General features: G+C 46.7%; 2 protein-coding genes across 4 annotated transcripts in view; one reads left to right on the top strand and one right to left on the bottom strand.

Annotated features, from left to right (window-relative positions):
• Window positions 1-2,094, bottom strand: part of LOC121004456 (oocyte zinc finger protein XlCOF6-like) — a 224,383-nt gene extending 222,289 nt beyond the window's left edge. The window contains exon 1 of the mRNA XM_040436679.1: window positions 2,049-2,094. Coding sequence (XP_040292613.1) covers window positions 2,049-2,082 — 34 coding nt within the window. The 5' untranslated portion in view covers window positions 2,083-2,094. The remainder of the gene's footprint in view (window positions 1-2,048) is intronic.
• Window positions 1-15,029, top strand: part of LOC121004457 (oocyte zinc finger protein XlCOF6-like) — a 1,031,731-nt gene that overhangs the window by 846,130 nt on the left and 170,572 nt on the right. The gene's annotated exons all lie outside the window — the stretch shown is intronic.

Genomic DNA, 15,029 nt, shown 5'->3' with positions numbered 1-15,029 from the left:
AGTCATTTTGACTGATCAGGCAAAAGAGAAAACCGTAGCATGCTACGGTTTTATCTCCGGCGAAAATAAACCTGAAGACTTGCCTGAATGGCAGATCCAGCATTTTTCCCCATAGGAATGTATTTCGTGCCGGATCCGGCATTCAAAATACGCAGACCGGTAAAAATGTAAAAAAAAAGATACAAGACGAATCCGTCTGTCCGCATGACAAGCGGAGACACGGATCCGTTCTTGCAATGCATTTGTGAGACGCATCCGGATGCGTCTCACAAATGCTTTCAGTCACATCCAGATCGGCGGATCCGGCAGGCAGTTTCGACGACGGAACTGCCCGCCGGATCACACTGCCCCAAGTGTGAAAAGTAGCCTAACCCAAAGAAGTTAAGAAGGGTAACCAGCCAATATGGTTGCTGTTCGGTAGCATAGGCGGTCCGCATGACAAATTGTCTGTAATGAAATAACACAGAAGTTTATCAGGGACAGATAATGATACAAAGGGGGAAGCACTGCTCAGGAAATGAAGCCGCAAGGCCTACCTGTGTCACATCATCGGTCAGTATAGTGGAGTGGCAAGACAAAGTCTTGCCACTAAGCCGCCGAATAGATAAGGGGGCGTGAATACTTGAACAAGTAATGGGACGCTATTCTCAATAGCAAGATCAGTGTTCAGCCCACAGTGATGACGTGGCATGAGTCACGTGTCAAACCAGTAGGTCACGTGATCGCACATTACCACGGCCCAAGCCATGTGATCACTTCCAGTCACATGATTGGTGCCTGTACCCCGATACAGCGAGTGTCAACCTGCTACATAGATAAGGATATCATGACATGAATGGGCCACTGCGGGCACCTATGTATAATTTCATTAAGACAGTATTGCGTGGAACAGAAAAATTGTAAGGTGATAAAAAAGATAAAATAAAATAATAAAAGGAAAAGGAGGTGGAAATTTAGGCCTATGCCGGACGGTAGATGTTGGCGAGACCCATCTAAGTAATCAATCAATCATTGAGAGGGTAGTAGAGGGAGTAAAGATGCCCAGTTTAGGAATGGCCACATGTTCCCAGCTGTTACCCGTCCATAACCGGGTCCAAAACATACGGCCTCCTAGATGAAATGCTGAGATGGCAGACTATAAAAAACATGAAAAATCTATATTGTCATTAAGACCAGAGGGTGAAATGGTGTTTAACACAGAAATCCATTTGGATTCCTTTTGTTTTAAAATTTTTTAAAAAGTCTCCTCCCCTTATGGAGTGTTTTATTGTCTCAATCATGGAGAATCGCAATGTGTTAACATTGCCTCCATGATGAAGTATTACATGTCTTAAGAGCGGTTTATCGCGTTTGTTGAGAACATCCCCAACATGCTCCAAGATCCTTTTCTTGAAGGCTCTACAGGTCTTGCCAACATATTTACTTCCGCACTCACATTGAGCCAAGTACACTAAACCTACAGTATTACAATTTGCAAACATACGAGCAGTCTAGGTCCGTTCTTGGGCACTACTCGAAAAACTATTGCCCACTTCAACAAAGGGGCAGTCCTTACACTTTCCGCACCTGTGGGTACCACGTCTCCTATCCAACAGCCAGGTATTTCTTGTGGGGGCTTCAAAGTGGCTGTGCACTAATGTGTTCCCTATACTGCGTCCCCGCCTGAAGGTTATTGCCGGATAGTCTAGGAGAAGGTTGGTCAGATCTGGGTCTGTTTTGATAAGAGACCAGTACCAACCAAAAATTTCCCGAACTTGTTGGGATGCTATGTCATATGTGCCGATAATTCTGATCACTTCTCGTGAGCACTTCCTCCCCTCAGATTGAAGTAATGTGAACCTATCCATGGACTCAACATTACTCCAAGCCTCATAGGTCTCTCGAGGTGTAGGTGTTCAAAGGGGTCTGGACTAAAAAAAGATGTGGTGTTCATAGTAGAGGGTGGTATTCTGTGAATGGATCTAACTGTAGGAAACACATTCAGTGACTGAGTTCATTCCTTACATACAGATAATGAGAGGACGTGTGTATTTAGTCATGTCTATTACCTGCTGATGTGAGAGGCCAGTGATCCTCCATCATGAAGTCCTTATTTTCAACTACCTGATCATCCTGTGGGACATTGTGATGTTCTCCTGAACCATCCTGTAGAAGAAGAGGACTGGGACATCTCTCCGGTGTTCTTCTCTCTTCCTTAACTGTAGGAAACAGATCCAGTGACTGAATTTATTCCTTACATACAGATAATGAGAGGACGTGTGTATTTTGTCATGTCTATTACCTGGTGGTGTGAGGGGCCGGTGATCCTCCATCATGACGTCCTTGTACAGATCTTTGTGTCCTTCTAAATACTCCCACTCCTCCATAGAGAAATAGATAGTGACATCCTGACATCTTATAGGAACCTGACAACACAATGATACAGTCATTACCCCGATCCCTTCATAGTGTTCCTGTATAATGTCCCAGCATTCCCAGCAGTGTCACCTCTCTAGTCAGCAGCTCAATCATCTTGTTGGTGAGTTCTAGGATCTTCTCTCTATTGATGTCCTCATGTATCTGGGGGTGAGGTGGAGGCCCTGCGATTGGGCTCAGGGTTCTTCCCCATCCTTCAGACACAGGGACCTGACAGCGCCCACTAGAGGTCTTCTTCACTACTGTGTAGTCCTGGTTATGGAGAGACACAGTAATAAATATCACTCCATACATCCCTAGAGTCCCTCACCTCTCCAGTCATGTCCATCTGTTAGTAACATAGATAAGATGATGTAATGTGACATCATCAGAATCTCTCACCTCTCCAGTAAGCCGGTAGAGGATCTCTAGGGTGAGATTTATTATACTCTCCGCCATCTTGTCCCTGTCCCTATTCTTCCTTGACAGGTCAATCAGGAGAAGGATCTTATATAGAAGATATCCACTGAGCAGATCCTATATTGTAGGAACCTGAATGGAAAGGAGATTAGACAAAGTAAAATCCTACAAAATCCCATGTAAAATACAATTACTGGAAATAATAAGAGGAGACATCAGCAGTAAATAGACCCTGATAGTGGTCAATGTGTCTACATCTCAGGACTCCACAATAACGAGGTGTCGGTCCAGTCTTTGAGGTGTTCATACATACTGATATTATCTATGTAACCAATATTGTCACTGCAGCGATGTGAAGAAACTGAAGGGATCCATGGAAGCATCAGCACAGGAACAGAGAGGGATTTAAAGGGGTTCTGCAGTTATTTTTAACTGAGAATCTATCCTCTGGATAGATCATCAGTATCTGATCAGTGGGGGTCCGACACCCGGGACCCCCGCCGACCATCTGTTTGAGAAGGCAGCAGCGCTCCAGGAGCGCCGCGGCCTTCACTATGTTTCCCTCAGGTCCAGTGACGTCATGACAAATATCACTGGCCTGGGTGGGGCTAAACCCCATTCAAGTGAACAGAGCCGAGCCCCGCCCAGGCCACTGATACTAGTCGTGACGTCGCTGGGCCTGAGGGAAACAGAGAGAAGGCCGCAGTTTATAGGACTGCAGCTGGATTCTCAAACAGATGATCCGGGGGTGTCGGAACCCCGCCTATCAGATGTTGATGATCTATCCAAAGGTATCATAAACCATGGCACACATTTCCTATGTTGGATGTGAATTCTGGCGTAATTGGCACCAAAATCTGCTGCGTTTAGGACACATTTTGGCAGATCTCATCAGATTTACGAAAAATGGCATTGTGTAAAATTGGTGCGACCTCATGGTGAAGGTTTCAGAGGAGCACTAAATTTGGGCACAAAATAAACCAAAGGACAGGTGGTGTAAGGTTAGACAGGACAGTCAGCCAGGGCCCCGGTGATCAATCTGGCAGATCTTTTGGATTAGTAAATCCACCTCATTAAGTTTCTTCTATGTAAATCTCTTAGGCCCCTTTCAGACGAGCGTGTCCTGGGCGGAAATCATGCTCCGTGTGTGAGCGTGATTCCTCGTTCTGGACACTGGTCGTTTCATAGAAGCGCATGTCACAGCATTATAAATCAGTATAATTCAGTAGATACAGGTCAGGCAGAGACACACAGCATTATAAATCAGTATAATTCACTAGATACAGGTCAGGTAGAGACACACAGCATTATAAATCAGTATAATTCAGCAGATACAGGTTAGGCAGAGACACACAGCATTATAAATCAGCATAATGCCGTGCGCTTCTGGGAAACGAGCAGTGTCCAGAATGGGAAATCACCCTGACAAATGGAGTGTGATTTCTGCAGAGGACACGCTCGTCTCTGAAAGGGGCCCTAGCTCACTGGTTCTCAGCCCGGTACATCTGGAGGAAACCGACTGCTGCACTGAGAATGTAGATACAGGTGAGGCAGAGACACACAGCAATATGTCAGTATATACAGGTCAGGCAGAGGCACACAGCATTATAAATCAGTATAAGGCCTCCTGCACACGGCCGTTTTTTTTCCCCGTTTACTGGCCTTTTTTTACGGTCCGTATACGGAACCATTCATTTCAATGGTTCCGCAAAAAAAGCGGAATGTACTCCGTATGCATTCCGTTTCCCTATTTCCGTTTTTCCGTTCTATTTTAACATAGAACATGTCCTATTGCCCGCAAATCACGTTCCGTGGCTCCATTCAAGTCAATGGGTCCGCAAAAAATACTTCAATTACTCTTACCGGTAATTTGTTTTCCATGAGCCCATGACAGCACCTGTGAGAGATCCTCCTCCTTCCGGACAGGAAACAGGAACTTCCCAGATCTTTAAATTGGTCCCGTGCCTTCCACCTTCAGTATTTGACAAGATTCCTGGGACAGCAACACACCTATATATAGTGAAAACTAAAAACATAGGCGAGAAAAACATAATAGAAAAAAACTCTGCGCCAAATATATGCCAGGCATATCTCCTCTTTGGCACCATACCAAAGGGTAGATTTCTCTTTTTTCATCATTCTTTATGTATAAATAATTTTTTTTCTTTTTTAATTAAGGGAGGGAATTATGTAGGTGCTGTCATGGGCTCATGGAAAACAAATTACCGGTAAGAGTAATTGAAGTATTTCCATTACGCCCCATGACAGCACCTGTGAGAGACTAGACTAGATAACTATTAGGGAGGGACTACAGCACCTTTCTCCCAAAAGACATATCCTGCACAGATGAAAGGTCCCACCTATAGTGCTTGTAAAACGTAGAGGGAGAACTCCACGTTGCAGCCCTACAGATCTGTTCGATGGTAGCGCACCCTTTTTCTGCCCAGGAAGAGGCTACTGCCCTGGTGTAATGGGCTGAAAAATCTGAAGGAACCTGACAATCTGATATTGAATATGCCAGACCTATCGCTCTCTTGATCCATCTGGCTAAGGTACGGCTTGTAACTTTCGAGCCCCTGTTCTGACCCTGAAACTGAACAAAGAGTTGCAGGGTTTTTCTAAAGCCCTTCGTAGACTCTAAATATGCACAGACACACCTTCTAACATCTAAAGTATGAAAGGATCCTTCTCCTTCATTCTTTGGGTCCTGACAAAAGGAAGGGAGAACTATTTCCTGAGACTTATGGAATACCGACACTACTTTGGGCAGGAATGCAGGATCCGGTTTGAAAACAATTCTATCCTCCAGAATCTGAGTATATGGTGGGGAAGAGGACAAAGCGGATAGTTCTCCTACTCGTCTGGCAGATGTAATGGCGACTAAAAATACGGTCTTATAGGACAGCATCTTTAAGGGGATGTCCCCCAGAGGTTCAAACGGAGCCTTGGTTAGAGCAGAAAGAACCAGGTTAAGGTCCCATGGGGCTGACTTAGATTTAACTATAGGACATAGTCTAGAGGATCCCTTAATGAACCTTTTGACCCAAGGATGAGTAGCCAATCGAAAATCAAACAGGACACTCAGTGCCGAGACCTGTACCTTGAGAGTGCTGGGTTTAAGCTTTTTGTTAAGGCCTTCCTGTAAAAAGTTAAAAATTAACGGGATGTTGGGTGAGCTCAAGTCTAAGCCTGGACCTGCAAACCGAAGGAAGGTTTTCCATACTCTCAGATAGATTTCGGAGGTGACTTTTTTCCTACTAGCCAGGAGAGTCCCAATGACTTGTTCTGATAGGCCTCTAGACCTGAAGAATGTCCTCTCAAAATCCAAGCTGTCAGGTGGAGGTTCTTTACGTCATCCGGAAGTCGAGGGCCCTGATATAATAGGTCCTGTCTTTCTGGAAGCACCCAGGGATCGGCTATTGATAGTATCCTCAACCAAGCAAACTAAACTCTTTTTGGCCAGAATGGTGCTATTCGTATCACTGTAGCCTGTTACCTCCTGATCTTCTGGATCACTCTGGGCAATAGGGTGATGGGAGGGAAAGCATAGACTAGGCCCTTCAGATTTATCATCAGCCTGTTGGGCTTGGGGACCAGAAATAGGGTTGAATAAAAACCCTCTCCTTGTTCGTCCTTTGGGACTGGAACAAGGACTACCTTCTCTAGGAGGTTGTTTATTTCCTCCGAAGGTGCCACCTGTTTTGGAGAATTTTGGTTTAATGAAGTAATTTTGAATGTCCTGGGTGGTAGTCTCTTGAAGTCTAGGCGATAGCCTTCCCTTATAACATCCTTTATCCAGGCGTTTGCGGTAATATTTCGCCAGGCCGGAAAAAATAAGGAAAGACGACCGCCCACTTGGGGTCTGGCGTCATTGTTGAGTGGAACTTGATGTTTGAGGTCTGGATTTAAACAGCACACCTTTGGATTTATCAGAACTCCACTCCCTCCTTATCTTTTGATCCCCAAAACCTTTCCTTCTTTCATTGATCCGAAATGGCTTCCCCTGTTTAGGAAAGGACGGTGCTGGAAAACCTTTTTTCTTATCAGATGCCTTATCTAAAATATCATCTAAGGCTGACCCAAACAAAAAATCTCCTTGGCAAGGGAGGGCACAAAGCTTAGATTTTGAAGCTACATCGCCCTTCCACCCCTTCAACCATAACGACCTTCTGGCTGAATTGGACAATGCAGCCGCCCTAGCGGAAAGCCTCAATGCGTCAGCAGAGGCATCAGAGATGAAATCCACTGCACTGGACATAGTTGGTATAGCCTCCAGCAGCTGATCCCTAGGAGTCTTGTTCTCTATATGAGACTCTAATTCCTCCAACCAGAGCTTTAATTACCTTGCCACCGAGGTAGTCGCTATATTTGGTTTAAAGGCAGAAGTGGAAGCTTCCCAATTCTTCCTTAAGTACGCATCAGCCCTTTTGTCCATGGGATCTGTAAGGGACCCTAAATCCTCAAACGGGAGAGCTGACTTCTTATTTATCTTAGCTACGGGAGCGTCTACCTTCGGTACCTCCTGCCAAGCTGATACTTCTTGATCGTCAAAGGGGTACTTTCTCCTGACCGCTCTAGGGATAAAGAATTTTTTATCGGGCTTCTCCCATTCGCGTTTAATCAGGTCCTTGATACAGTCCTGAATGGGGGAACACCCTAGACTTTTTAGGCTTTAGGCTCTCAAACATTAGCTCTGGTCTAGACCTGGACTCCTTTTCTTCCTCAAGCTCCATCGTGGATCTAACCGCCTTCAATAGTAGATCTGTATTTTCCGCTCTAAATAACGGCTTCCCTGTCAAATCCTCAGAGGAGGAATCTGAGTCTGCAATAGCGCCCTCCTCAGACCCAGAGTCCATAGAATCCTCCACTATCGCCTTTTGGGCCCTCTTATGCCTGGATGAGCTAGGCAGGGATTTTTTAAACTCCTCCACAGAAGAACGTACTTCATTTTTAACTAAATCTTGGATACTTTGCAATAAAGATGGCGACTCCTCTGCCACTAACTTATCCAGACATGGTTGACAACATGCTTTTGGGTAAGACGGATCCAACTTCCGCTTGCAAATTCCACACTCTTTAGCTCTTTTGTGGGAAGCTTTCTTTGGGGCTTCTTTAACCTGCATTTAATAAAACAGCCCAATCAGTCTAACCTGTCCATAATAATAACTCCCCGAAGGGAGATGGTGGGGGTTAACCCCTCTTACCCCCAGGAGTACCATGCTTGGTTCCGAAAGCTGCTCCTGTCTGTCGGTGCGCTATTGTACTTCCCCCTCTTCTTGCATGATAATGCTGCCTCAAGGGGGGCCAATGGAGGGCTGCAGGTGCCGCCTGGCGTCCGGTCCGGTCAGTATCTGCCTGCTGCTGCTCCCTCCACGCTGGCTGTCCGGCGTTCCCTTTCTCAAATGGGCCGCGCAGCGCCCACCATGTTTAAGCTCCTCCCCTTCCGGCCGGTGGAACGCACGCGTCACTTCCGGTGCAACGCGCACGCCCAGCTCAGCCAGCCTCAATGAGAGGAGAAGACGTACCTCCCCCCTCACGCCGCAACTTCGCCGGCAGGCAGGGTCACAAGGCAGCTACAGGATTCCCCCCATGGCACCGAAGAAGGAAAAAAAAAAAAACAGCAGACGCCGGGCTTCTCAGCGGCTCCTAGTGGAGACTTACGCCGACAGGTACCTCCACTAGGTTTCGCTTTAACCCTAGAGATCCTGCAGCCGAAAATAGACCTGGAAAGAAATCCTCCTGTCCCTGGACAGGAAACAGGAAAGAACTGAAGGTGGAAGGCACGGGACCAATTTAAAGATCTGGGAAGTTCCTGTTTCCTGTCCGGAAGGAGGAGGATCTCTCACAGGTGCTGTCATGGGGCGTAATGGAAAAACGGAACACATACGGAAATGCATCCGTATGTCTTCCGTTTACGTTCCGTTTTTTGCTGAACCATCTATTAAAAAATGTTATGCCCAGCCCAATTTTATCTATGTAATTACTGTATACTGTATATGCCATACGGAAAAACGAACAAAAAACGGAAACACAACACGGATCCGTGAAAAACGGACCGCAAAACACTGAAAAAGCCATACGGTCGTGTGCAATAGGCCTAATTCAGTATATACAGGTCAGGCAGAGAGACACAGCATTATAATTCAGTATATACAGGTCAGGCAGAGAGACACAGCATTATAATTCATTATATACAGGTCAGGCAGAGAGACACAGCATTATAATTCTGTATATACAGGTCAGGCAGAGAGACACAGCATTATAAATCAGTATAATTCAGTATATACAGGTCAGGCAGAGACACACAGCATTATAAAGCAGTATAATTCAGTAGATACAGGTCAGGCAGAGACACACAGCATTATAGGTTAGCATAATTCAGTAGATACAGGTCAGGCAGAGACACACAGCATTATAAAGCAGTATAATTCAGTAGATACAGGTCAGGCAGAGATACACAGCATTATAAAGCAGTATAATTCAGTAGATACAGGTCAGGCAGAGACACACAGCATTATAAATCAGTATAATTCAGTAGATACAGGTCAGGCAGAGACACACAGCCCCCACTAACTGTAGGACCTGGTGGGGATTCAGCCTGCAGCGGCTTCTGTCCAGCCCAATCCCAGCACTGACACTGGGAATAAAGGCAATCGCTGCCCGTCCCATTATAGTCACTGGGCTCCGGCAGAATGTTCCTCTAGTGGGAAACTAACGGAAGAGAAGTCACCGACCAAACACTGACTGTGTGAACGAGGCCTAATCCTGACAGACAGGAGGAAAGTGCACATACCTCCACTGGAGACCAGAGACTGGTGGGCTAAAGGACCTTTCATGATGTCATGGCCATGTGACCCTGTGTGGGAGGAGTCAGGCTCCAGTGTGTGCTGCTGGAGGAGGGAAAGGACCTGTGATGATGTCATGGCCATGTGACCCTGTGTGGGAGGAGTCAGGGGTCACATGACCAGGTTACCCAGGAGCCTGCTGTGCTGGTTGGGTTGTTCCTAGATTGTCCAGGCTTTGTTGAGTTGCTCCCCGCAGCCCATACATTCTAGGCAGTTCAGCAGTGCAGTGTCTAGAAGGTGCAGAGTTCTGGGAGTCTTGCACTGCAGCCCATACAGTCTAGGCCGAGAACAGACCTCCAGACTGTGGACATGAAGAAAGAGGGACACATCGCAGCAATTTGTATCCGCACTAGGCCACGCCTCTAACTCCGCCCAAAACATAACTATACACCTAATCCCACCCAGTCCCCTTAATGCTCCCACATAGTAATTATTCCCCCTTCATGCCACCGCACAGTATTTATGCCCACATTGTGTCTTCGCAGAATTATGCCCAGCTGTGCCCACAGCGATATGTCCAGTTATGTGTCCCTAGTAATATGCCCAGCTGTGCCCCCAGTAATATGCCCACATTGTGCCCCTGGGTAATATATCCAGCTGTGCCCCCAGTAATATGTGCAGTACGCAGTCCTGCAGGGTGTAGCGATGTGAGGTCACGGTTACTTAGGCAAACGAGGGTTGCTATGGGTTACTCACAGTTTGTGAGTACCCTGGGCAGGCGTACAGCAGTGATGGAGAGGCTGGCACAGAAGTCCTCTGGGGCACTCTCTGTATATAGGGACCAGGCCTGATGGTGGGTGAGGTGCCCTGGATGTTGCAGATGTTTAATGTGCCTAGGGCAAGGTCCCTTTAAGGCTCGTGACGCCAGTGCCTGTAACGGTGGCACACCGATTTATAGTTGTAGTAAATGAGGAACACGATGGTATGGTGAACCAAACTCTCTTTACTAGCAACAGTTCAACTTTGTACAATTGGTGGTCAATACAGTTCCATATAGCAGGTTCTCATCACAAGCAGGCTTTCACATCAATGGCAGGTATACTGTTCCTTGCAAGATACTCAGAGGGTAACAACAACACAGAGCAGGCTGTACCTTCTCCTCAGAAATACTGTACACTGTTCCTCAGAACTCCTGTCTGGTTTTATCCCAAGGCCTGGATGCCCTAATACTGGCTTTTATCCTTGGTAACAATCTTCCTCCCGTATTTATCCTTGCTCCACATTAATAATCCTTCTGCCCTTCAGCTTACTTGACTAGCTGGAACACTGGCTCTGCTTGGCTTGTGGGAACTGCAGGTTTCTCCCAGGAGGCAAACTCTTCTCTTGGGGTGACTCTTCTGAGCTAACATAGGCTCAGGAACTTCAGGCAGGCTGTAATCCTTTACTAGCCTCCTGGTGGCAACTAGAAGCCTGGACTGTCTAGCTGCATGTCAGGAGGGGGCCCTCAGCTTGTCTCTGGCTGGTGCCCTCTCACTTCTGTCTCCACTGACTACAGACTAAACTCCTCCCTGTCTGGGCCTGAACATTTATACTAGGGGCTCCCTATCTCCCTCTAGTGTCTAGGATGCTAAACTACACCCTAATAGGCCTGCTGCACATATCACAGGGAAGAATACACATAAAAGCATATGGAAATACATTAAAATGGACTGTCAAACACACTGCCACTGTCCCTCAGGAGTAAGAGTACCACGTGGCCCAATTGACCCTTGTGTAGTGCCCACATTTACCTAGTGGGACACTACATATGCCCACATTGTGCTCCCAGTAATATGTCCACATTGTGCCCCCGGGTAATATATCCAGCTGTGCCCCCAGTAATATGCCCACATTGAGCCCCTTAGTAATATGTCCACATTGTGCTCCCCAGTAATATGCCCACATTGAGCTCCTTAGTAATATGCCCACATTGTGCTCCCCAGTAATATGCCCACATTGTGCTCCCCAGTAATATGCCCACATTGTGCTCCCCAGTAATATGCCCACATTGCGCCCCTCAATAATATGCCCACATTGTGCTCCCCAGTAATATGCCCACATTGTGCTCCCCAGTTTTATGCCCACATTGTGCTCCCCAGTAATATGCCCACATTGTGCTCCCCAGTAATATGCCCACATTGCGCCCCTCAGCAATATGTCCACATTGAGCCCCTCAGTAATATGCCCACATTGCGCCCCTCAGTAATATGCCCACATTGCGCCCCTCACAGAAAGTGAAAAAAAAATAAACGACATACTTACCTTCTTCCTAGTAACAGCAGCAGGACATCGGCTGCTCTGGTCTGTGGAGGAGGCGGAGCCGAGGCTGACTGCCAGCCAGCCCCGCCCCCTGCATAGACTAGAGGTGTGGAGAGCCGGCAGGGGGAGGGGTGATGAAGCAGGGAGCTGATGCCGGTGTATCGCCGACTGCCTGCGCCTGTCCAATCCTACGGCTCCTGAGGGCAACAGCCTCAATAGTGTCACTGGGCATGCGGAGAGCCCAGTGACGTATTTAGAGCGCAGTTGCCTCAGGAGCCGTAGGATCGGACAGGCGCAGGCAGTCGGAGATACTGCGGCAGCAAGGATCATGGGGTGAATAAATGACATGACGTAGCGGAGGGGGCGGAGCGGTTCGGCCGGGATGTGGGAGTAAATTTATTTATGAGGAGGTGCGCTGGGCTTGAAATTAAGGCCGGCTGGGCACTGCAGGGGGGCGTTACTGGGCACTAGAGGAGAGGAATAATGCCCCTCTGGGCACCTTGAAGGTTAATTAGCATAACTGAAAAATCGCTTTTTTATCAAAATAAAAACTTGAATAAAAGAAAGAAGACCCTTGCTGGAAAGAAGGTAGTTTATTGAACATTGCTATGGTAACAGCTTAATATGCTCAAACTAGGTGACAGATTCCCTTTAATTTAGTTTACATAACATGTCTCATAAAGCATGTGTGTTATCTTTACCACATCCGTATTTTATCCTTTTACGAATGATTACTTAATACCGTATTTTGACATGTTCAAAATCATCCGGTTACGTCATACAATTCTCCCTCGCTGTGATTATATACATATATATTGTTATACACACAGCACGGGACCCATGTATGATGACACTGGATGATTTCATACGTTTCACACACACAAATATATATACGTCTCGTTGTTTATATATACACTGTACGGGATCGCCTCTTATTCGGGGGTCATTCTCACAGATACGACTTTAGGACACCAGGTTTCAGGTCCAAACCGTGCATTTATTGTGCACACTCCAACCAATATAGGTCATCATGAAGTCGCAGCTTCACCTAACACATGTGACATCCACATAAAATAACAAACACTTGCCCGTCCAGGCTCTAACTAACACAGAGTTTCCTGACTCACCTAGGTCACAGTTCACACCCTGTGAACTCGTGCGGCTTTGTCAGCCAATGTCCCACAGCCTCCTGGCTGTACAGAGCACAGTATGCCCACTGTCTCTAGTTCACTGTTTCTTGTGGGGGATTGGGGCTCAGTAGTCCCCCACCCCCCCAACTTCAGGCTATCTCCCAGCCTCGTGGTCCCTCAGCCTTGCCCAGCTGAGACCACACAGACTCTCCAGAGTGAGACACACCCAAGATCCAGTAGCAGGATTAAATAGGATCCCTGGACATGAGCATGTCTCAAGTCCCGGACTGGAACCTGGGGTAACAACACCTCAATGTTCACATTGCCACAACACACATCAACAGCAAACATCTTTCAGTATTCTGATGAAAGGCCCCGTCCATTACATATATCCCCCTCGTAACTTGTATGGGATTACAGAGTATATAGGAAGGCGCAGAGGAATATATGAAGGTATGTAGGAAGGCGCAGGGGTCCGTCATTGATGAAAGGTACGTGTCACCGAGGTTCCTGGCCTCGGTGAGATAGGAACCAGTAGTTTAGTGTGTCAGCAGCAGCTAGGCTGGCTGACACAGTTTTACTTAGTGTGGCTGTAAAGCCGATCTGGGCCGGTTCTTATTGGGAGCAGCCAAAGAGCAGGGTGGGTGGCTGTTCCCCACGTTCCAGGCCAGGTTTTGGGCTGGGAATAAAAGCCCAGCCAGCAGTCACAGCTGTGTGTGGATTACCCTGCATTTTCTTAGTGGAGCTGTGAAGCACTGTGGTCTTGGGTTCCAACCAGTTGGTAGCGTGCTGGAGAACCGCACACTGAAAATCAGGCGCCCTGAAGCCTGCGGTGGACGGCTGTGGATTGCCCTGGACAAAACAGTCCGCCAGGTGATACGTTTGCGCTGTGGACTTTATGTGGTGTGAAACAGCAGGACTCTGCACAGTGTTATTTTTGCTTTATTGCTTTTTGTGTGAATAAACACTGAATCCCTACAGCCCCTCCACACTGTGGTTTTGCCTCCTCTGTGCCCCCTCCACAGTGTGGGTTTTGTCTCCTCTCTGGGCATTGAATAAAGATCATTTTTAGTCTATTCAGAGGTCAGAAAAAGATATGAACAACATTGGGAAGCACATCATGATACCATAAAGGTGTTCTGGTTGGTTTGGAGGGCAGAAACAGGCCGATACATTCCCTTTAATGCTATTGTTAATATTAAAAAAATTGTATTTCTACAATTATGGATCTATATTTATGTCTAATATTGTAGGTGTCATTTTGAAAGCATCTATTAAAATATAAGTATTTTTGCTGTAATACAGTTCAGCTTTTGTGCTTTCATTTTTTTAAGTAACTAATGTTCTGGGTATAGCAAAAGGGTGCAGGTAATCTGCCTTCAAATTGGTTTTGTGGTTCCTCCTTGTTAAATATCACAGACTGTAGGTTAAAGCAGTCAGGACAGTATTAAGAAACAAATGTAATACAGAAGGTCAGTGTGGCCTCCCCTGCCAGACAAATAGGCTTTTTATATACACTTTACCCCACGGACTAAAACAGTAAAGTCCTGACACTCCTATAACTGGTCCCCCTTGGCTGTTTCCTGACACATTCCTATATCTGGTCCACCTTGGCTGTTTCCTGACACATTCCTATATCTGGTCCACCTTGGCTGTTTCCTGACACATTCCTATAACTGGTCCACCTTACCTCTGTCCTAACACATTCCTATATCTGGTCCACCTTACCTCTGTCCTAACACATTCCTATATCTGGTCCACCTTACCTCTGTCCTAACACATTCCTATATCTGGTCCACCTTGGCTCTATCCTGGAACATTCCTATATCTGGTCCACCTTACCTCTGTCCTAACACATTCCTATATCTGGTCCACCTTACCTCTGTCCTAACACATTCCTATATCTGGTCCACCTTACCTCTGTCCTAACACATTCCTATATCTGGTCCACCTTACCTCTGTCCTAACACATTCCTATATCTGGTCCACCTTACCTCTGTCC

Source organism: Bufo bufo, chromosome 6, assembly GCF_905171765.1.
Source record: "Bufo bufo chromosome 6, aBufBuf1.1, whole genome shotgun sequence".
NCBI classification, from domain to species: domain Eukaryota; kingdom Metazoa; phylum Chordata; class Amphibia; order Anura; family Bufonidae; genus Bufo; species Bufo bufo.
Note: the sequence above shows the minus strand (reverse complement) of the source record. Positions and strands in the feature narration are given on the sequence as shown.